At 40.4% G+C, this 23,276-nt stretch overlaps 1 protein-coding gene across 1 annotated transcript in view; it reads left to right on the top strand.

Annotated features, from left to right (window-relative positions):
- The window catches only part of LOC115777084 (M-phase phosphoprotein 8-like), a 42,566-nt gene that overhangs the window by 16,089 nt on the left and 3,201 nt on the right, over window positions 1-23,276 (top strand). The window contains exons 5-7 of the mRNA XM_030724904.1: window positions 18,302-18,581; window positions 18,800-18,971; window positions 22,617-22,711. Of these exons, the coding sequence (XP_030580764.1) occupies window positions 18,302-18,581; window positions 18,800-18,971; window positions 22,617-22,711 (547 nt within the window). The remainder of the gene's footprint in view (window positions 1-18,301; window positions 18,582-18,799; window positions 18,972-22,616; window positions 22,712-23,276) is intronic.

Raw genomic sequence — 23,276 nt, 5'->3', positions numbered from 1 at the left:
CTCAGGGTGAACCTGCTCTCATCTGTGAAAAGCACAGGGCTCCAGTGGTGGACCTGCCAGTTCTGGTATTCTATGGCAAATGCCAACCAGGCTCCACGGTGCCAGGCAGTGAGCACGGGGCCCACTAGAGGACATCGGGCGCTCAGGCCACCCTCATGAAGTCTGTTTCTGATTGTTTGGTCAGAGACATTCACACCAGTGGCTGCTGGAGGTCATTTTGTAGCTCTGCAGTGCTCATCCTGTTCCTCCTTGTACAAAGGAGCAGATCCCGGTCCTGCTGATGGGTTGAGGACCTTCTACAGCACAGAGAGATTCTGGATGGATGCATCAGTTTCCTGCAAGTATTGCAGCTTCTTCCTGTGGTCCTAACATGTGTGGTAGCTTATTGGCGTGAGTAAGCATATGAGTACGTTTACCCAATTTAGACACTTAGAAAATGAAAAGCCATTTAAATTGTAGGTTCTGTGTGTGGCTTCCATAGAGCTCCATCTGCATATAAAGTGATTTATTAATTGTTTTATGGGAGGCAGGTGGTTGCTAGTGGACATTCCACTAACTCCACTAACTTGTATGCATTTAGCACTTCATAATATGTCACTCAGTTGTATCCTTCACTCCCATTGGTAGTCTGGTTAATTGCTAGCCAAGTTTAACCCTGTGAGGTCTAAGTCATCATCAATGATGACCCCAACCTTAACCATAACTTTAACCCTAGGCAAACCAAATATGTAATTTTTGTTTTTATTAAGCTGTTCTCCCATTTCTTATGAATTAGGAACTCCAAAAGTGAACCTTCTTACAGCTTTGCAACAATTTTACTGATGTACCAATAAAGGTTTTGGACAGGTGCAAAACAACAAGCTGAACAGCAGGATGTGTGGAGAATGGCTCTGACTGCAGTAAATGAGCCAGTTTGTGTGTTTAAAGTTGTTCTGCCATATAGACTGATCTATATTAACATTTTCAAATTTATGAGGACAGCTTCACATTGGCACCAACACAAGAAGGGGATGGAGAGGAGAGGTGTGCACACACACCCCTACAGGGCTGATATTCACATTAATTCTGTAAACTCCTTTAGTTTATTTGGATGTTTTGGAAATGAAGACGGACAGGAAAGGTTTCAGGGTTGCCATCACTGCACTGCGTATGTCAGACCCAGGAAGGAGATGGAAGAGGGCAGAAGCCTAGTGGGTTCATGAGCAGGGCAATGACTCTCTTCCTATTCTCCATCACACACACACACACACACACACACACACACACACACACACACACACACACACACCCTAGGGATAAGCGACACAGCATGCTGCCATGCATTAAGGAGTGTGCGTGTGAGTGTGCAGATACACCAAATGAGCACCTTCTGGTTGCTCTGGCTCAGTGAGTGACTGTGGAGGGAGAGGTGTGCGTAATAGAAAGAGAAGGAGTGCAGAAAGCTATCGTACACTGGGTTCTTTCAGATTAACCTCTTAACATCCACCAGGTCACTAGCAAGACATAAAGGGTAAAGTTTTTGAAATGTAGCCTTATGCTAAACGGGCATGTTCAGTTTCTTCTAGTTTCAGAAACTAGAAGAAATCAACTCTCTTCTGAGCATTTTACCCACACAGGTCTTCTGTCATGTGGTTTCCATTTGGGTAGGTCATATACAGTCATGTGAAAAAAGCATACAGCCAATGATTTAATATCGTGTTTAGCAGCAATAATTTGAAGTATTCTTTTTCTGCATGATTTTATCAGTTTCTCATATTGCTGTGGGGGAATTTGGGATCACTCTGCTTTCAGTTCATTGAGGTTTGTGGGCGTTTATGCACAGACCTCTTAAGGATCCTGCCATAGCATTAGATGCGTGTAGAGGTCCGGACTGTGACTGGGCCAGTGCACCTTGAAGCTTTTCATTTTCAGACATTCTGTTATAGATTTACTGCTGGACTTGGGATTATTGTCCTGTTGCATGACCCAATATTGGCTCAGCTTTAGCTGTTGGACAGATGACCTCGCAATGACTCTACTTTGCTATACAATTCATGGCTACAAAAGCCCAAATTGCCACCATGTTTGCAGCTGGTATGAGTTGTGCGTTTGCTGTTCTGATAAGCTGTGCATGGGTTTCACCAAACATGATGCAGTGCATTATGGCCAAACATCTCCACTTCAGTCTTGTCTGTCCAAACTGCAAACCTAAGCCATGGTGCCATGTTCTTTTTGGAGAGAAGAGGCTCTTTCATTTGTTCATGGTCTCTCATGCTCCTCTTTTCTTTCTCCTCTTTCTCCTACTGCCCAGCTGGTTGCGGCAGATTGCTGCCCCTCCCTGAGCCTGTTTCTGCCCAAGCTCTCTTCCTCTTCTTCCTTCCCACTATTGCCAAGTGCTCGCTCATAGGGGATCATCTAATTGTTGGAGCTCTTGCTGTAATACTGAAGGGTCTTTACCTTACAGTGTAAAGTGTTTTGAGATGAATAAACAAATAAAAATTGAACAGTTTATGACGTGTATCAGAGAGCCAAAGTGGTGAAGCAACTAACTAACTGGTCTGCCTGTGCAGAGATTAGCTGCCCACCCCCCCCTTGGATCGGGCTGTAGTGTGACAGATTGGATGTAATGTGTGGATTGAGGTATGCAGTCTGTAGCCTCACATCAGTCACTAACATCAAAAATGACTTCAGTGCAAGAACTAAGCTAAACTAAAGTCTGCCGATGAGGACGACCCTGAGAGCACTTAACGAAGAATTAATGTGTCTGCTGATGAATAACTGTGTTATAACAGTTTTACACCTTTTTACTAAATAGGCTAAAACCAGTGAAACATTTTGTTTGCTGTACTCATACAGTGAAAACATTGTGCAGCACATGGTGATATAACACATGTGTAACTGAAAAGGCAAGAAACCTGCAAAATGGTCAGAGGTTATTGCTGTAAAGTAACAAAGTACTTCCCACCTCTAGTACTTTGTTGCTTAAGTAGAATTTGCAGGTATCTGTACTCTACTTGAGTTTTTTTGACAACTTCTTACTTTTACTTCCTACATTTTAACACACATTTTTCTACCTTCTACTTGTTAATTTAGGTTTAAAACACTTGAGGAGAGTCATTAATGCCTGTCTCTGTGTACCTTCAACATTAGAACCTAAATGGAGGGAGCAGAGGGTGCCTATTGTACATGAAGAGATGCATCATTCATAGCACTATACTCAGACTATATTCAGAGTGCCAGTTCCAGATCATCTGCTCCGATGTCCAGCAGCATCTGCCAGCTAAAGGTACAGCTGCTGTATCTTCCAGGGAGAGAAAAGAAGGTGAGATAACTTCACTCAGAGATGGAGAAAGATGGAAGACAAGATGTGAAGGGTTTTTTTTTCATATTGTGAAACATCCTGAAGAACAAATTGATGTATACGAACTTTGGGTTATTCAGATGTTGCATGAATATATCAGGCAGTTTAGTGCAGGCTACAGTTGTTTGGCAGTAGTATAGTGAAGTGTACAGTGATGCACTATGTTGCACTGGTGCAGAGCTGCAGTGATGACCATCAAGGGTGGCAGACATCATGTGTAGCTGATTAGATTCACTCACTGTGTCCCCCCTTTATATTCACTTTACGTCGTCTAGGTGGGAAATCAGTCATGATCGCTGCTCATGTAACATCTGCTCATATCTCATTGAATTTGGTTGGTTAAATCCACAGGGCAGCAGCTCAGGTCAGCTGATCACAGGCTGGACCTTGTGTTTACAATAGTGATTATTATGACTTATTTCTCAGTGATCTTTTCCCCACGCTGCACCACTACAACCAATCTTAAGGTTCCCACACCTGCCTAATCCCCCTTTAACCCCTGACTGCACTTACTTTTTTTGTTTAGGTGTGAAGTCACACATCCACAATGTAGGCAACAGGAAATGGAGCTATTTAGGGTTAGGGTTGTCACCTTTGATTACTCAGAGGATAAACACAACTCAGTGTGTAAGAAAAAAAACTGTCTGATTTGCTTTTGCTCTCCTTAACCTTTTAATGACCTCACCTCCCTTTCAGCAAGGATAGAAATATGAACAAGAATTGGAGTAAGTCACACACAAACACAAACACCGTCTCCTAGGGCTAAACACATGGTGGCACACGTGTTGTCATGGTAACCTGAAGGACAGACACACACTGTTGGGCTCTTCCTTTCTTCTCCATCCTGAAAGCAATGAGTGTGTTTGCTAGATTGGAAACTGGGGAGAAAAAAGACAACAATAACCAGCTCGGTATGCATGTGTGTAAGTGTGTTCATGCTCTCTGTGTGTCTCTCCAATACGGCGAAGCGCTCTGCGCTTATCTGTCTTCCTCCTGCATCGCTCTCCATCGACTCTCAGGTCATTGTGAGGTCGGGAGGAAAAATGAGATGCCTGCTTGCCACTGATGAAAATCTCTCATCCTCCCATCGCTTGCTGTGTTCTCATCTTCACGTGTATCTCCCGTGTTTCTGCTCTCTTCTCCTCTTTGATCTCTGCTCTTGCCAATCTATACGTATTGTATCTTCTCTTGCAGCGATTACACTATTTTGAAAGAGCCACATTTAATATTTTTATTGGGATTTACAATTTCAAATGTAAAAAATGTAGACTGGTCTAGAAAAACAGGCAGCTCAAAATGCCAAGATGTAAAATGTTAATAGAAATATGAACTGGAGAGTAGAAGTCCTGTTATTTTTTATTATTATTATTATTATTTTAAAGACGGTATCAAGTCATTCACAGCTGGAGCGTGTTTCCAGCTTGGATCAGGATGAAGCTTTTTCACGTACCAGTGTTCCAAAATATTTGGTTTCAAAGGATTTAAGCAGCTTTGGAGCAATTTATTCATTAACTGCAACAATAAAGCTCAATAAATCTTACATTTCATTTCGTTTTCCCTCCTTTGTGATTGTCTGGTTGTGTTCACCAGTCTGTTATTTGTCCACGTTCCACCCGTCCTCCGTGCTTCACTGGTTTGCTCCTCAGCTGGGTTTTTGACTTCACTGCGGAGCCTGCGGTGCTCTAAAGGGGGACTGAGGGGTTAGAGCAGGTTAAACTGTAAGGACTCCATGCTGTAGTCTCACAGGTTTGATGACCAAACTAACGGGTCCTTCAGCTGTTCCCCTGTAATCCTCTGCATCCAGCTGCAGGGTCAGTGTTCAAGAATTTCACAGTGTTTGTTATTGAGACTGATTTCATATAGACTATTGCACCAGTCAGTATCAACTCCCTCCATCTCACACACTCACACAGCATGTTAGGTACTGAGGTGTGCTGATGGTGCAGCTGATGTTTAACTGATCACTAATATTGATCATTCCTTCAGATGGTGCTTATGTTCAACCGAGTGAGAATGATTATTGCGTGTGTGTGTGTGTGTGTGTGTGTGTGTGTGTGTGTGTGTGTGTGTGTGTGTGTGTGTGTGTGTGTGTGTGTGTGTGTGTGTGTGTCAGTGTGTGTGTGTGAGTGTGTGTGAGAGAGAGAGACTTCACAAGACATCATTTTTTAAATTATTTTATTTCAAGCACAGAGAAAAATCATATGAATTATAGTACAGTGTTATGGTGTATATTTAGTTTAAACTGACATTTTTCTACATTAGCTGTGTCCAATAACCCATAACTACAGATGTTTAGAAACGTGCACATTTATTAAAAATCAGAAACAAATCTGTTTCTAAAATTCATACTTTTTGCTGTGATATTCCAAATTATGGTTATAGGTGCTTCCTGTTTGCTTAAATAACCCCTGACGTGTGTCTTCACTGGAGCTCACTCAGCCTGGTGTCAGATGGCATTTAAGGGATTTCCACAGCATGAGAAAGGGAATCTGTTCCAAGGGGGAAACCTGGAAGAATTCCAAGCACTGTGTCTGAAGAAAAGCAGACACTGTTTATATACTGAAGTGTGGTGGTAGCACGAAACCTGGGCTTATGGTATACTTTTACCATTATGATATTAATTATGTGGGCTTTACCTTACAATATAAAACGCCTTGAGGTGACTGTTGTGATTTGGCACTATATAAATACATTTTAATTGAAATAAAACTGAAAAACTAACTAAATAAAACAAACTAAGTAGCATAGGGGGCAGCACAGTGATTAGCACTGGCTGGGACCTTTCTGTGTGGAGTCTGCATGTTCTCCCCGTGTCTGTGTGGGTTCTCTGCAGGTACTCCAGTTTCCTCCCACAGTCCAAAAACATGCAGTTTGTGGGGTTAGGTTAACTGCTGATTCTAAATTTCCCAAAGGTGTGAGTGTGAATGGTTGTCTGTCTCTCTGTGTTAGCCCTGTGACAGGCTGGTGACCTGTCCAGGTGTACCCTGCCTCTCAGCTTCAGCCCCCTGTGACCCTGAATAAGGTTAGCAGCAGAAGACGGACGGACAGACGGACTAAGCAGCTTATTAAACAGGCCCTATTTAATAGTTACCCACAGTATCTTGTATTCAGCTGTTTTCACTCCTGAACTCCAAACTCTGCCAGGAGATTCAGACTGTGAGAAAGCTGCCCTGTCTGTGGGTAAGACCACGCAGGAGGCACAGATGGGCCCTTTGCTAACTGTCTGCATTCCTTTCACACAGACAAGGTGGCAGGTGAAAGACGTTTGTTTGTTTGTTTGTTTGTTTGTTTGTTTGTTTGTTTGTTTGTTTGTTTGTTTGTTTGTTTGTTTGTTTGTTTGTTTGTTTGTTTGAAGTGTTTTTTCTGCTTTGATATAAACAGAAGATCTAATAACGATCCTCCTTTCATCAGAAAAATCTGCCTGCACTGACTGCTGACCTCAAAGGCTGGACTGCAGCACTGCGCCCTCTGCTGCCTGAAAATAATATTACATCAAATGACTCCCTTTAAATTGAATTAATTAGGTAAAATGGAAAATGGGCATAATCTAAAACATGCATAATAATGTTGAATACTGTTTTAATTTTTATACATAATAAACATATAAACACAATGAACAGGATTATTATACGTAATTGTAATTATTTTATATGTGTGTACTTTCATATCATATTTAACAGATGGGGTCATCTTAATGTTGCTTTAATGTCTATTTAAACAGCAGAAAACTAGAATCTAACTAAACTGCTGAAATACTTTTAAAGCCCTTAAATATTTATTTAAAAGTTTCAATATTTGTACAAGCATATGTAATAGTTTGTGTGTGTGTGTGTGTGTGTGTGTGTGTGTGTGTGTGTGTGTGTGTGTGTGTGTGTGTGTGTGTGTGTGTGTGTGTGTGTGTGTGATGTCACTGCCCTAAAAATCATCAGAATTCCAAAATCTGGTTTATATAGAAAACATTAAAGTTTATGTTATACACAAAAGAAAATATTAAAACACATTCATTCTGTTTTATTATCTAATACATTTAATACATTTTTTGTTTTAAAAATATAAAATTGTAAATTATGATTTAACAGGACTTTTAAAAATTGACAAAGTTAAATATTTACTGCCTAAATTTACATAATAAAATAACCTAACAACATTAGATGTAAAAATATTAGAATAATGTAGTTAACATTAGGTTGTCAGGAATTGTAGACAGAAAACAGATGTATATTTTAATATATTTATTTCTAATGAAAAGATGTGTATTGTAAATGCATAAAAGAGTTATTTTAATAAGTAAAGAACAAATAACTTAGGTAACATTTAATACGTAGGCTGTCTCACACATCATGTGTAGGTTACTTTATAACAGAAAACAATAAAAAGGCTCCACGTTTAAAAATGCAGACTCTGTTTTAACTGTGTGTTTGTTTGTTTGTGTCTCTCCTGCTTGGAAGATAAAAATAAATAAACTGTTACTTCTGTAACAAGGTTACATATTTCAAATTATATCATATTGTGTTTGCCAAATGAAATTATATTTATGCATTTCCACACCATTTAGAGAAGTATTATGTTACTTTATTCACGGTCTTTTATAGTGATGAAATCCCCTGCTGATCCTCTAGTGCTCTTACACACCAGCAGTCTGCGGTGTTCAAGAGTTCCTGCAGTTATTTAGTGTTCAGCATTCTCTCTGACTTTATTACCTCAGACAAGAGCTTCCCACACATCCCCTGCTCTGTGTCACTGCAGATCTGCTCACACCAAAGTAAAAAGCTGTTGTGTATTTGTGATCTGTAGAAGTGGTGATGATGAGATCACTGTAGCTGCCTGTGGTACCTACCAGTCGGCTTGGATGAGTTATCCGAGGCGTAGCTGGCTACCAAGTGACATCTGGTGGTTAATACCGACACTGCAGGCACAAAATGCGAGGAACAAGAAAAAGAGCGAAAATGAAATGATGGCTGTCCACACTTATATATATATATATATATATATATATATATATATATATATATATATATATATATATATATATATATATATATATATATATATGTCCAAACCTTTGACTTGTACTGCATGTACATACAATCCAATATAAACATCAATATTTATTTGAAGTCCTGGATGAAAGAATTTGTGCTTGACTGCTATAGTGCAGTGACAGGACCGGGACCAAGCTGCTGTACCATAAGACAAGGTTCAGATTCACATAGTTTATTATTTCATTTTCCTCTCTTGTGGAACAAAATATTTTAAATTATACTGATGGTTAGTAAGGCTCTACTGTCCCGACCTCTTAACTGGTCTGGGATCTGTTTTATGTTCCAACAGTCAAAATTTTAAATGAAGAAACTCCACTGATATTTTAGAGAACACTAGAAAACCTGAGACCTCATCCTTACATAGTGTGTGTGTGTGTGTGTGTGTGTGTGTGTTTTAATTAATCTGTTTTTGTTTAATTTTTTGTTCTTTTGTTTTTTATTTGTTGTTGTTGTTTTAATACTTCATGTTAATCCCAAGATCACTTTTTTGTATTGCTATTATTATTTTTTTAGTTTTTTTTTTTTTTTTTTTACTTTTGCCACAAAATCTGCACTTTTATTGTTTGGTCACTAGGTGGGGAAATTGTATAAGTTTTCATTAGCAAGTCTTAAACATCAGCACTTTTATAAATACTTTGAATAACCATTAGTTGTCATTTTCTGATGTAATTAGTATTAGCATTAAAGTCAACAAGAGAGCTGTAGTATGAAGATGAACGGGGTCATGAGGTCCACCATGGCAGCTCACTCTCTGGGCTGCTGGCTGGGTGGTGCTCCAGTGGTGAGCAGATGGGAGAAGATTCTCCTTCATAAGGTATAAGAGTTCACACACAAATATCAACTCACTTATAGAACAGTCACCATCACACAGAAGTCAGTGTTAAGTTGATCAATCAATCACAAACAGAAGTTTAAATTTACTCTCATCACAGTTGGTGCTTCGTGATGCCTACAGTTTTGTGAAGACGGAATTAAGAGCCCCCTCTTGCATATCCCAACTATCCCTGATGGATTTGTGAATATGCTCTGCAAAACAAAACCTTCTCTCCTTCAGGAAATTCAGCTGGTGGACGGCCTTGTCTTGGTAGGTTTACAGTTGTGCCGTACTCTTTCCATTTCCAGATAATGGATTGAACAGTGCTCCGTGAGATGTTCAAAGCTTGGGAAATCTTTTTATAGCCTAAGCCTCCTTTAAACTTCTCCACAAACTTATTCCTGACCTGTCTGCTGTGTTCTTTGGACTTCATGATGCTGTTTACTCCCCAATATTCTCTAAACCAACCTCTGAGGCTGTCACGGAGCAGCTGTATTTGTACTGAGGTTAGATTACACACAGGTGGACTCTTTTTAGTCATTAGCAGTCATCAGGCAACTTCTGAATGCAACTGGTTGCAATCAGAGAAAAGGGGGCTGAATACTTTTACACACCGCACTCAGTTTTTTATTTCTAAAAAATGTTTTGAATCATTTATAATTTTCTTTCCACTTCACAATTGTATACCACTTTGTGTTGGTCTTTCACATTACATTCCAGTGAAATATAATAATGTTTGTGGTTGTAATGTGACAAAATATGGAAAAGTTCAAGGGCTATGAATACTTTTGCAAGCCACTGTATAAGAACCACTGCATTTATCATTAGCTGACATGTGCTGCTGTGGCTCTGAGGTTTAGCAAACTGATTTTTATAATATGTAAGCAATTTTTACGTGACTGCTTTCCAAGCCCGTATAAAGCTAGTATGAAGGTAGAATTTGGCAAGTGAAGAGCATCATCAGCTTAAATTCATGCTGACTGCTGTCCTACCTAACCTAATAGTGATCATGCAGTCTGCCCAGCACTCCTCCTGTAAAATGTACCACACTGTAATTTTCGGTTTAGCCAGCACCCACGAGTTAAATTGGGTCAGAATGGTCCCAAATGGCACCTTTAGTTTTTCCTTCTCATCTGCGCCATACCTTCATGCAAGCAAAACACACTCAAGTGGCTTTACAGTATTTATCTTTAGCATCTAGTCATCAAGCTGGCAATAAGGGGAATGAGCATAAATGGAGTCACTTTTTGTAAAGTGGCAGGTGATTTCAAATGTTCAGTTTCAAACAGCTCAACAAATATCACAAACACACAATTTCTGTGCAGTTTGGTACACAAACTATCTGTTAGCTCCTGGTACAATGGCTGTGTGTAGGGGGAAAGGTCTGCCCACTATAACCGTTGAACTGAATAAAATTATGATACAGTTCAAACGTTATAGTTCTTTTTATCAGTAAAAAAGACTCATCACAACAGTAAATAACTTCAGCAACAGATCTACTATCTGATTAATAAAAATAGCCAGTGTGCCTTTAGCCCACAGAAAGACTGTGTCAAACTCCAGAGAACCTGCTTGTGCATTTGCTATTTGTTGAGCTGTTTGCAGTTGAGAGTGGTAGAGTTACCACTCACACAGAAAACTGATAGACCTTTACTTTCATCCTTTTACCTGCAGAACAGACAGAGCTCCTGGGTTCTTTGACGTCTCCAATATCTGGTGCACTGTCTGGGAGAAACATGCAGACATGTAAAGTGAAAGAAAACATTCAGAGAAATCCTCCTCCAAGTAATGATGGAATTACAGAAATAAATGTTATTCCATTGTTTTGTCTTAGTGCCAGCCAAGTGGCAACCTCAGGGCTTGAAAAATGAAGCTTACAGAATTGTACCAGAAAATGCAGTTTCTTCTGTTAGCTGCTTTGTTAGCCAGTGTTAGTGAAACTGTCTTTGAAGGGGATGCAACTGTTTTGGACTCTAATGCTTTGTGAATAAACTCTCATACAATGTGAGAATGTAATCAAACTGTTTATCAGAGAGAAAGTGTGATTTATAGGATACTGGAGCCCAACATTAGCTAGCATAATGTTAGCTTGTAACCAGCTGTTGTTGTTTAGCTGGCTCTTGTCGGCTGAGCTGGGTATCATCTGCATAGCAATGGCAATGTATGCAATGCCTTCTAATAATACTGCCTAAGAGAAGCATGTATAATGTAAATAGAATTGGTCCAAACACAGAACCCTGTGGAACTCCATAACCAACTCTAGTCTGTGAAGAAGACTCCCCATTTACATACACAAATTGAAGTCTATTAGATAGATATTATTCAAACCACTGCAGTTTTACAAACCAGAGCAATGGTTTATTTGAAGGGTTTCAGTCATTTCAATTCAATTTAATTCAGTTCAATTTTATTTATATAGCGCCAAATCACAACAAACAGTCACCTCAAGGCGCTTTATATTGTAGGTAAAGACTATAATACAGAGAAAACCCAACAGTCAAAACAGGGTCTTCTTTTTTTGTACCAGCCAATCTTAATTCAATTTAATCCAATCCAATTCAGTTCATTTTAATTCAATTTATAAAGCGCCAAATCACAACAACAGCCTCCTCAAGGTGCTTTATATTGTAAAGTATAATAGAGAGAAAACCCAACAATCAAACGATGGACTTCAGTTCTGCACCCAGATACAGGAAGACTTAGTAAAGTAAAGTAAAGCCAGAGATGGGGAAAGAACAGGTTAATTTTACTGATCAAAAAAACGTTTTAAAAAAATCCTGATGGCAGGGCTTAAGTACTTTTTGAACAAATACATTATTTTGTAATGTAGTGTCATTAGATTAAATATTTACTACAAATGACAAAATAGGTTACTCTATATCAACAAAGAATTGAGGACATTTTAAACATGCCTTTGAGTAGAGTGTGTTTTCCAACACTCAGTCATTGCCTACACAGGCAAAGACTGTGTAGGCAATGATTGTATGACACCTAGGGCGTCATGGTTGGTTTTGAGTTTTGGGTTTGCGAAGTGATTCATATTCAAGGTATATATTATTTAGTCCTTTGGATTTGGTATTATTTCCTAGTGCTTCTGAGTTTTGTTATCTATGCTCCTAGTTTTTAGTTCTTCTTTAGATGATGTTAGGTTAGTGAGTTCCCATTTGTGTCTATTCTGTCCTAGTTTCACCTCGGTGTTCTTTCCTTTAGTGGCTTCTGTGGGAAGTCAGTCTTGTCTCTGTGTTTGTTTACCTTTTTTTTCTGTGTCAAGTTTGAATGTTTGAGTCTGTGTCTCGTGTTTTTTAGTTTCTGCTTTATGTGAGTTACCAGTAATAAAAGCTGAGTTTAAGTTCAAGTTCTGTTGCCCAAATTCTGCATTTGGGTCCATATCCTGCCTGCTACAGAGCGTTTCATGACGCAGGGGAACTCAGAATCTACAAGGAATCTTTGATTCATTTCATTTAAACTTTGCAAAAAGCCACACAGCATGTCAACAGCTTCCATATGCTAGATGTCTCAAAAATGTCACCATTTGGTGGTGCTATATGATTAATAATATAATCATGTACAAAAGGCACAAAATTCCATCCTCGCTGGCCTCATTAAGCAAAAGTACATTAAATTCAAAGGAAAATTACACAATATACTACATATTAAAACATTATATCTTGATGAAACAGACCCTGCTTCCTCAAGTCAGACATGAAATAAAAACTAGTGTACAACAGATCAGTGCTGTGCCTACACTGTCCCTTCCACCTGATGTGAAGAATCTAAAAAGGCAAACATCAGGTCTAGGAAATGATTATCTTAATCTCCTGAGACCCTGCGTCCACATATGCGGATATTACATTTTGGCATTGCTGCACCTTATACTTCATTCTGCTCAATAGTGTTTTATACTTTGTTAAGTCATGTTGTTTTTGTTGTGTTATGCTATAAAATAATCCCATTGTCCACATCTGAGGATATTTTTTTTCCAGAAAATTATGTAACAACCATGTAACAAAATACAACTTCCTGTTCAAAGAGGCAGCTTAGTTTATATACATATCAGGTCCATCTAATCACAAATATCCAGGAGAAATTAAAAATGCAGGAGCTCAGATCTCAGGAGGTTAAATATATTTAGACGAAGCAGTTACCATACTTGGATGATAGAATGAACTGTTAAGTTAATGCTAGGTTGCTTGCACAGACACAGATAACTGCTTAACATTTACATACTGTGTCAGACAGCAAGCCTATTGTTTGTCAGATAAATCCATTAAAATTCTCTAAAACCAATCAGAAACATGGTGGAGAGGTCCAGTTAAGTGACTCCAGTTAGTGGCAGTGAGGCCTAGGACACAAAGTTCCAACACCTGACTGTGTTGGAGCACCTGCCTAAGAAAGTGCCAGGTAGATGAAGGAGTTGTTATGAAGGGGGAGACTATCCATAGAGGCCAAAACATTTTTTGCATCTGGCTGCAGTAAAGTTGGGCATTTTATAAAGCTGAGGGTTATGGGGACTCACTTTTTGACAGGAACTGCAGTTTTTATGATTTCCACATTTTTCTGCCCTGGGGGTGGCCACTTGTTTGACACCTGTGTTTACCAATAGTTTAGCTTTCTGAAAGTAGGCAACATTAAATTGTGATTTAATCCACTGTCCCACTGTTCTAAGCATAAACGTTATAAAAGAGTCCCACAATGTCCTGCATGTAACGCTACCTACTGACGTAACATCCGGTGGCTGTTGGCGGGCAGAAGGTGGTCGTGCGGATTGTTAGCAGCGCGGCAGAGGTTATTGTGTGATTCATCAGTAAAGCACATTCAGAAACATCGCTCTAAAGCACGCTGCTAAGCCCGCGGATAGTTTTTTTGTAGCCACTGGCGTGCCTCCAGTTTTTTACTCGGCTGTAGGAGACGGCTGAATCAGTGTTCTCCCTCGGGCCTGCCATTAACCCGTAAAAGCGCTCTGAAGCTTTCTCCTCAAAGGTAAGGCTCGTGTTCGCTAGCTTGCTGAGGCAAAACACGCCAGCCATGTTGCCCTTTCGTTGCAGGAGGCAGACCGTGCTGGCAAGTCTCCGTGCTCATGCTGTTCTGAATTTCAAATTTCTGTTGAGTTTAGTTCGAGTAAAACCAACTAGTCTGAAAATAATATTAGCATTCGTCCATTATTAAGCTAGTGCAGCGCAAGGGGCGCACGTCGTGTGCATGCACAATGGACAAACCGTGTGAACCCCACTGGTCATCTTTGGCGCTTGAAAACAGACTGAACACATTGACTTTATTCAGCGTGCAATGATTCTTGATTGAATTTGTGTGTGAAATTCAGGCTGTCGCAGTGTGCGCTTGTCTGTGGTAGCAGGCTGCAAATTACAATCGTGGTGTTACAGGCAACATGGAGGCGGGCGTTTTTCTTCGCTAGCAAACCACCGAAGCTCCAGATATTTAAACGGATTCCGTGCAAGTAGACGTTAGCCGCCGACTGAGGCTCGTCTCATATCCTTACGCGTTTAAGGGAACACTTGTATGCATCCAGTGGCGTTTTACCGCCTCGGTGAATCCATGTTTGAGTTTGATGCTAGAAACCGCAGGGAAAAGTTTAGCTTTGGTTGCAGGCGGACATCCATTTGTTGCCTCACGTGGAACAGCAGCATGCCATTATGTGAACTGGTCAAGACATTAAACCGACAGCACCGTCCTTTATTACTGGCTGGTATTCAGTATTGAGAGGTTGCAAAAATGTTCAGAACACAGTTTTTGTAGCTCCAACATCAGGATGCAGCACAAACCCGTCGTAACTGATAGTGTGTACAGCTGCTGGTCTAGTTTAAGGATGATCCTGGTGACTTGTAGTCCGTGAGAAAAAAGATCGACTAGTCTAAAAGTAAGAAATTACTGTAATTATTCTAAATTGAGGGCAATTTGATTGACATAAACATTGTCTGAATAACTATTCCGTGTATTTGCCATTCAAATCTGTTAGTCACATGCTTTAAGAATCAGGTTTACTTTAAAAATAAAAAAAATATTTGAAATAAATTATTTTGTTCATGCATTCTGAAAATAAACCGCCTTGATGATGGTTAAAATCTTAAATAAAAAAAATCCTCAACCTTCAAAATAATTGCCCCACAAAAACCCATCAGGCCAAGATCAACAGAGTTATGGTGCTTGTCTGCAACAGCATACTGTTCAAAGTATTTACTCAGCCACTCACCCAACATCTCTGAGTGAAAGACTATAGCTATTGAGAGTACCTCAAGCAATAGAAAAAAAATAGAAATAGATGTTGCAAGCTGGCATTGTTCTGGGATGCAGACTGTTCCTGCCTGTGCCATCGCTGAAGTAGATCTTTTTTAGGTGGAATGCAACTTTCCATCCTGTAGTGCTCCAGCTCATCTTACTGCCGGAGAAAGCAGAGGTAGCCCTTTTGAGGGAGCATACGCTCAGTTGTGTACCGGTTTTTATCCGACTGCTCCAAAGTCCTGGTATCTTAGTCCTGTCACTGTTGGTGGATGTGCTGGAACATGTCGCTGACAGTTCCAGTGTGTTTTGGAGGTTTTTGTGTGCATCTCTTGTTACGCCTGCTTTTTCATTAGTGCCACAATGGTGAAAGTGGCTTAGTCTTGTAGATGCACCAAAGAACTTACTGATGGCATCTGCTGTTAATCTGTCATTTATGTTCAGTTGTAGAGTATGGTCAAAACAAGAAACTGATTCCCACTCCAGCTGGTCTTTGTTTGCCACTACCGTGTTACTTATATTATTGTGCAGTCCTAATTGAATGCCTCTGATATGCTGCTAGGTTTTTAGCAGTATAGCTTTTTTTTCTACATTAAGTCTTCATGTGGTACCCTTAAACCTCTAGCTGAAAGTGCAAAGTCACTGGTTGTTTGGCTCTGAGTAGAATAGAATATATGTTTATTGTCACTGCCATGCATATATTATGCAGTGCAGTGAAATTTGGGTTGCAGACCTACAGATGTTCCAAAAATTAAGTTAAAAAATATAAAAATAATCATGCAGGCAACAGTAGTAATACAATATTGTGCAACAGTTTAGCAGGATGAATAAAGTGGCATGTGCAACAGCATTTTCTATGAAAATGAATAGTGGATAATGCATACAGAACAGTGTGTTGCACTGCAAGAATATTTCCAGTATTCTAAAGTTATTATTTCTGGCCTGGTTCAGAGCAACCGCAGCTCTGGGAAAAAAGCTATTGTTCTGTGTGGCTGTGTGGGTGCAAATGGCTCTGTAAGGTCTTTCAGGTGGCAGTAGTTTAAAGAGGTGATGGCATGGGTGTGTGGGGTCTTCATGGATGCTGATGGCTTTCCTGATGCAGAGTGTTGTAGATTTTCTCCAGTACTGAGAGCCGAATCCTGCAAAGCAGCTGAGGTACTAAGATGAGCTGCAGCATGTTAAGAGGCTCTCTATGAAGCAACGGTAAAAGTGACCAGCATCTCTCTCTCTTGGAAGACCACTCTTTTTCAGAGTCCTCAGAACAGCCACTGCTGTGCCTTTTTCCCTGTGCAATGTTGGTTTGAGTACATGTGAGGTCCTCTAAGAGATGAACTCCCAGGAACCTGATACTGGACACCCACCCCACCCCACACACACTGTGTAAGAGGACCACAGTGTCCAACAACATCCTGACTTCCTGAAGTTGATAATGAGCTTCTTAGTCTTTGTCGTGTTCAGAGACAGATTATTCTCTGAACACAGTCCACCACATTCTTCACTTCTCTAAAAGAGAGCCTTTGGTTGAGTAAATGAAAAGATCTCTACATAGGAAGTAAAGCTCAATCCTGCCACCTGTTCTCAGCACAAACCTTAATAATTGCAGTATTCTCCAGTTTGCCAGTCTGTTAACTACAAATCAGGTGGCCTTGTGTCCTCATCACTTAATTTTTCATTTAAAATATATTTCCAGTTCAAGGGCATAAACTAAAAATGAAATGAATTTTTCTTTCTATAAATGAGCTGAGTAGCCTCAGTTGTTGCAGTTCCAGCTTTTAGCTGGCTAAAACATCCATCCATCCATCCATCTATCTGCTTCTGCTTATCCAAGGTCGCAGCAGGCTGGAGCCTATCCCAGCTGTCACAGGGCAAGGCTAAAACCTAATGTTAACATTCCAGCTGGAAGTGCAAGTGAAAACAAGAAGCCCTTTTAAGGTATTCAGTTTTCTGGGAGCTCCTCAGTAGTCAGTTGTCCTTAGACACTGAAGTTCTCACACATAAAGTGTAACTAATAATCAGACAAACTAAGCAGTCTAGGATTTCACATGGAATTGTAGTATTATGTGACAATCATTAGGTGTTCCCTGGTAAACACCTGGGGAACGCCTTTCTTATACCATGCTTCCAGTTGATCGAAAATCTCAATAAATCCAATGTCGGTATCCCAATTTTTGCCAACCATGTAGATGTTTAAAGTAAGCTGTATAGTTGTCTGCTGGAGTGATACAGCTTGGCAGGCATATAACCATCTTTTCACCTGTTCTGATCCACCTCCAGTTTGTTTTACACAGCTGCATCTCTAGTATGGCAGGCCTGAGTCTACATTTATTTTAAAGCTTTATTTATTTGCAGATTTATATTAAGATGTAATATAAATTCTAATCAATTATGCTATGTTGTTAATGGTTAAGTTGGCAGTATATAATATAAATTAGCTTTTTTGTGGGTCAGTAAAAGTCTGATCTGCTGGGCTGTCGGGCCAGTTGAGAGAAAAATATTATGCTGGGCACTGTAGAAGGATAATGCAGTTTAGTGTGTCCCACTCATGCATGTGTGCTATTGTTAACTTCAATCTGAGAAGCATCTGTGTTGATATTTGTTTTACCTGGAGACAGCCCATTCACTCACATTATAGAAGTTTAGTCTCTGCTAACTACATGTCATTCCCCACCCACAGGCTGACCAGGTGCTGCTGATCAGACACGTGCTGTGATAAAATTTCATTCCTAATTTCAGTGTTTGATCCAGGGGATAAAGTATACCCCAAAGTCCTCTGTGGTGTCTTTTGAATGTCTTTTAATCAGAATCAAACATAACTTTAACTTTCTAACCGTTTCATCGTTGCCTGTGCACGCTTTCTCTTGGGACCTCCAGAGGTGCCCTTAGCAGACGTCAAGCTGGCAACCCAAGCAGGAAAGAAGGCCAAGAAGGCCGAGGAGGAGGAGCAGCCGGCGGCGGCTGTGGCAGCAACAGCAGCAGCAGCAGCAGCAGCACCACCACCACCAGCAGCAGCAGCAGCAGCAGCAGGAGCAGCAGCAGGAGCAGCAGCAGCTGAGGAGGAAGAAGAGGAGGAGTATGTGGTGGAAAAGGTTTTGGACCGCCGAGTGGTAAAGGGCAAAGTGGAGTTTCTGCTAAAGTGGAAGGGCTTCTCAGAGTGAGTGCTCATGAGTGTTCCACATTCCAGATTTCATCTTCTTTTTTTCCCCTAAGCTTTTACATTACTCCTGCTAATATGCTCATTAGGAGAACAAAGCAGTGGATTGAAACATGAAACAGAACTGGAGATAGGAGGAATTGCCAGATTAAAGATCAATTTCTCTTAAATTAAAGTCTCTGTAAATCACATCTCTCCATCTGCACCTGTGTGTCTAGTGAGGACAATACATGGGAGCCGGAGGAAAACTTGGACTGTCCTGACCTTATTGCCGAGTACATGCAGAAACACAAAGAGAAAGAAGAGAAAAAGAAGGAAAGCAAAAGGAAAGCAGCCAGTGAGGCCTCAGGAGATGGAGAAGAGCGAGGAAGCAAAAGAAAGAAGGAGGAGGTGAGAACCTCACTTTTAAAAACCTTTTTTTTTTTTTTTGAGTTTGAGTTAAATCCCCCCAAAAAAGTTGCTTTACTGTCCATTAGGGCTGCACGATATTGGAAATTAGTGCGATATGCGATATGGAGGTCTAGTATTGCGATAACGATATTGTCGCGATATTTTTTCTTTTTACCTAAAAATGCAATATACATGACCAATAAGAAAAAAAAAATCTATAAAATGTATACCAACAACAAATATGCATTTCAAATGTTGCATTTATTTAACATATAAACAAACATGTTCACATGTTTGTTTGTTTTTCATTTAAATGTTATAGTACATTAGGGCTATATGTCTTGAGAGTAATTTTTTATCTTTAACCTGTTAACTGGCAAGGGCCCGCCCCCGGGCCCTCTGTAGCGATTTCCGACTTTGAAGCCTCATAGCGTCACAGTAACGCTGCCGTTCGCCCTCACGATGCTTTTATATGACAGACTAGACCCTCAGAATTCGATTGACACCTCATTTAGCCAATCATGTTATGAAATGGATTTTCCAGAGCCAATAATATCCAGAGAGCGTCATGTGACATTTAAGGACATGCCCCCAAATGTTCTCCAATCGTTCTTATTGGTCAACTCTAACCTGAAATCTAAAACCACAGATGGATAGCCAATAAAATTCCCGACACGTGGGTATATGGCACTATGGGGTGTGTTTTCACATGAAGGCATAAACTCCCTGCGTATTCAGTGCGTATTTGCTGCGTCCTCCATGCGTAAACCAAACAGGAAGTAGGAGTCTATGCGCTGACGTGCATAAACAGTATTTACAATGTTTTCTCTCGGCAATGGATTGTCAGAATGCATCAAAAACAGACTACATTTATTCAACGAAGTGACTAAATGACTCACGAGAGTGGATTATTTTGTATTAGAGAATGTCGTCGCTGATTTGACCAGTTTTATCGCTGCAAATGAACACCTGTTACTCAGAAGGCAGAAGGTAAGTTTTTATTCTCAGCTCGTCCTCGTATTATATGCCGTTCTGATGTAAATATGTATGTAATGCTGAGCTTGGCATGCACCATTACACAGAAAATATAACCGTGCGCCGCTGTGGCGCCACTTATATTGTGTGTTTGCGTGGGCGCTGTATAGTGGTGTGATTTACGTATTGAAATGTGCCAGGTGTTTGGGGGTAGGGAAAGGTGTACTGTAAGTATCGATTGGGGGTTTCGTGGGCTTCTCTATTACGTCAGCATCACCCGATAAAAGGGCAAGGTGAGGTGGACAACGTCTCAGAGCTTCATTTGAGATTCGTCGTGATCGCATCGTTGTTTTGGAGTTTTGCGAAATGGCACAGCGGGCCGCCGGCAAGACCAAGTTCAGCGCTCAGGAGGTTGTGGAATTGCTCACACGGAGAGAGAGCGACATTTCAGCATCAGACTTTTTGGGTTCAACTGATGATCCAACATCAGAAGAAGATTTGTTTTCCGATGGAGATGACCAGTAAGTGTCTAAAGTTTTACAAGTTGGGGGTGGGGGTTATTGTATGGGAGGAGGTTGTACATTTTGTATCAGACAAGGACTACTGGGAGGATTGTGTGGTTTTTATTTTATGTGTGTATGCACTGTCTGCATTTACTGTAACTTTTTTTGATATACAATGTATTTATTTGTGTGTGTAAGGGAATCACTGAAAAATGACTGGGTTTTTGGTGCATGAAGGCCTGACATTTTCCTTCTTTTACAAATTAGGGGAACCTCTGATCATGAGTGGCAGCCAGCCAAAGAGAAGATGGTGGAAGAGGCTTCTTCATCTGATGAAGAGGATCTAATGCCTGTTACAGCACAGGCCAGAAGGGCCAGTGCACCACATGTGACAAGCCATTGTGCTTTGTCCCAAACAGAGACTGCTATAACCAGTGGCACATTGAAAATTCCATGTGAGGGGGGGTGGGGGTAGAGCAGAATAATTGTAAATAGTTGCAGTTTGCTGTGCTGTGTTTTTTTTTTTTACATTACTCTGAAAAATAAAATAGCATTTACAGAAATGGTGATTTGTTTTGTGACTATTTTTTTTTTTACAATGTACAATAGTGTCATTCATATTTTATTGGATTAATATGGCTTTATTTATGATTTATTCAGTAATTTTGTGTGTAGTACAGGATTCCTCAGGACAGTATCTTTGATTAGAGCCCTCATTGATGACTGTATGTTGAAGCATTGAGGAGTTACAGCCCTTTAAAATTTGCATGTCAAAGGGGGCTTAGATGCGGCACTTGGACTATCCAAATGGCACATGAGAGAGCACGCCAGGGCATCAATGCACAAAAACCTTTACAAAACAATAGGCTTTTGTGCTATCTTGATGAAATTCGACATGCACGACAAAAAGACTTCATTCTACAGCTCCAATGTATTTTCCAGTCGTTACCTTCTATATTCAGTGTGTAGTTACATGATAACAATCAGGAAAAATCTAGGCGAGGCAAAAATTGTCTACTTTTTCTGTGTTCCAAACTTAATAGCTACAAACTCATTACAGTTACAGTGCTTTTGACTACAAAAATGAAAAATATAGGTTGTCTGCTTCGCAAAGACACTAAACTTTTGTGTGTACTCCAAAGAGTTCAGGAACAGCAGCTGATTTAATTTGGGTATGCTTTTTCAGGCGTTTTTTGTTTTTTTTAGCCGCCAGTTAAGTGGTTAACACTTACCAATTGCCAGATGCAGGCGATGGCCAAAGCACTGCACTCTGAACCAGTTGTTGACCTCAGCAGCCTTCACCACGTTCGCTCCGTTATCTGTTGTGATGGCCACTTGTTTGTGTTCGGGCAAGTTCCAGTTGTTCAAAACATCCCGCAGGGCAGCAGCAATGTTTTCACCAGTGTGTGTCTCGGGGAAGTATGCTACTTATAGGCAGCGTGTAATGAGCTCAAATTTGCATGTCAAAAAGTGCACGGTAAAACTCATGTATGGCTCAGTGGTTCGACTGGACCACAAGTCAGTAGTGCTAGCATAAAAATCCACTTCACTGAGCTCTGCCTTCTTATAAGGAGCGGCAGAAGCGAAACTATCATTTATGTTAGTTTGTGAACTTGCCTTTCGTTTGCTTGACTTTACCGGAGTAGGCTGTGGGTTTTTAGATGTTAAATATACGTTGTAAAGTTCCTTGTGGTTGTATTGAAGGAGGTTTGTCGTGTTTCCTCTTGACATAGCCACGATTTTTCGGCATGACTTGCAAAGAACTTGTGTCTGTGACTCGTCCTGTGTGGAAAAACCGTAGTCGTCCCAAATGCTCTCTGTTTTCGTCTCGACTCGTCTCATCAATTCCCGCCATGCTTGTTTTCCTTCTGTGTGTGTACGTGCTCCCTGCGCCGCTGAGAGCATGTGCTCGCTCTGGCCAATAGCGACGCGGCACCTTCACATTTAAGGTCGCGCGGGATTGGTCAAAGGGCGGACATAAAGAAAGACGTGATTTATACATTAAATAATTAGAAATTATCGCGCATTTTTTAGATATGCCTATCGCACGTGCCAATATCGCGATGACGATATTTTTTCGATATATCGTGCAGCCCTACTGTCCATGCAGCGAAATCTCCTGCCTGCTTGTTTTTCCATCTCTTGTTGATTGACTTCCTGTGTCCAGGGTGAGAAGGCTCGAGGTTTCGGCAGAGGACTGCAGCCCGAGAGGATTATCGGAGCGACAGACTCGAGCGGCGAGCTGATGTTCCTTATGAAGTGGTAGGTTTTCACTGTCGCATTGCAAACGTATAATGAATCCCATTTAAATTAAATCAGGAGTCTCCAAATTCACAAAAAAGTCTTGAAATGCAAACGCTTTCCTCTCACTGAGAGGTTTATGTAATGTGCTGTGTGCATTCACTGAGCACTTTATTAGGAACACCTGTGCATTCTAATTCAAGCCATCTCAGAGCTTTACCATAAATGTTAAGTTTATTCATTCATGATTAGAAAATTGATTATTCTTCTGGAAATTAGTAATCACAAATAAGCCTGCAGTGTGTGAGGTCTCACATTCAGGACTCTTTTTAAATTAAATTTTAGCAGGGAACCAATAAAGAGGAGCTGATGGTGAGAAATATGGTCACTCTTTACTTGTTAGCGCTCTTGCTGCAGTGTTTGGATCAGCTGAAGGCTTTCCAGGGAGTTTTAAGGAATACCAGATGAGGAATTGCAACAGTACAGCTTAATAGTAACAAATACATTAACTAGTTTTTCAGCAACAGTTTGAGACGGGATGTTCCTAATAATGCACAGATGTAAGAAGGCTGTTCAGGTTAAAGTA

This window comes from Archocentrus centrarchus, unplaced genomic scaffold (assembly GCF_007364275.1).
Source record: "Archocentrus centrarchus isolate MPI-CPG fArcCen1 unplaced genomic scaffold, fArcCen1 scaffold_43_ctg1, whole genome shotgun sequence".
Classification (NCBI taxonomy): domain Eukaryota; kingdom Metazoa; phylum Chordata; class Actinopteri; order Cichliformes; family Cichlidae; genus Archocentrus; species Archocentrus centrarchus.
This window is presented reverse-complemented; position numbering and strand designations above follow the sequence as displayed.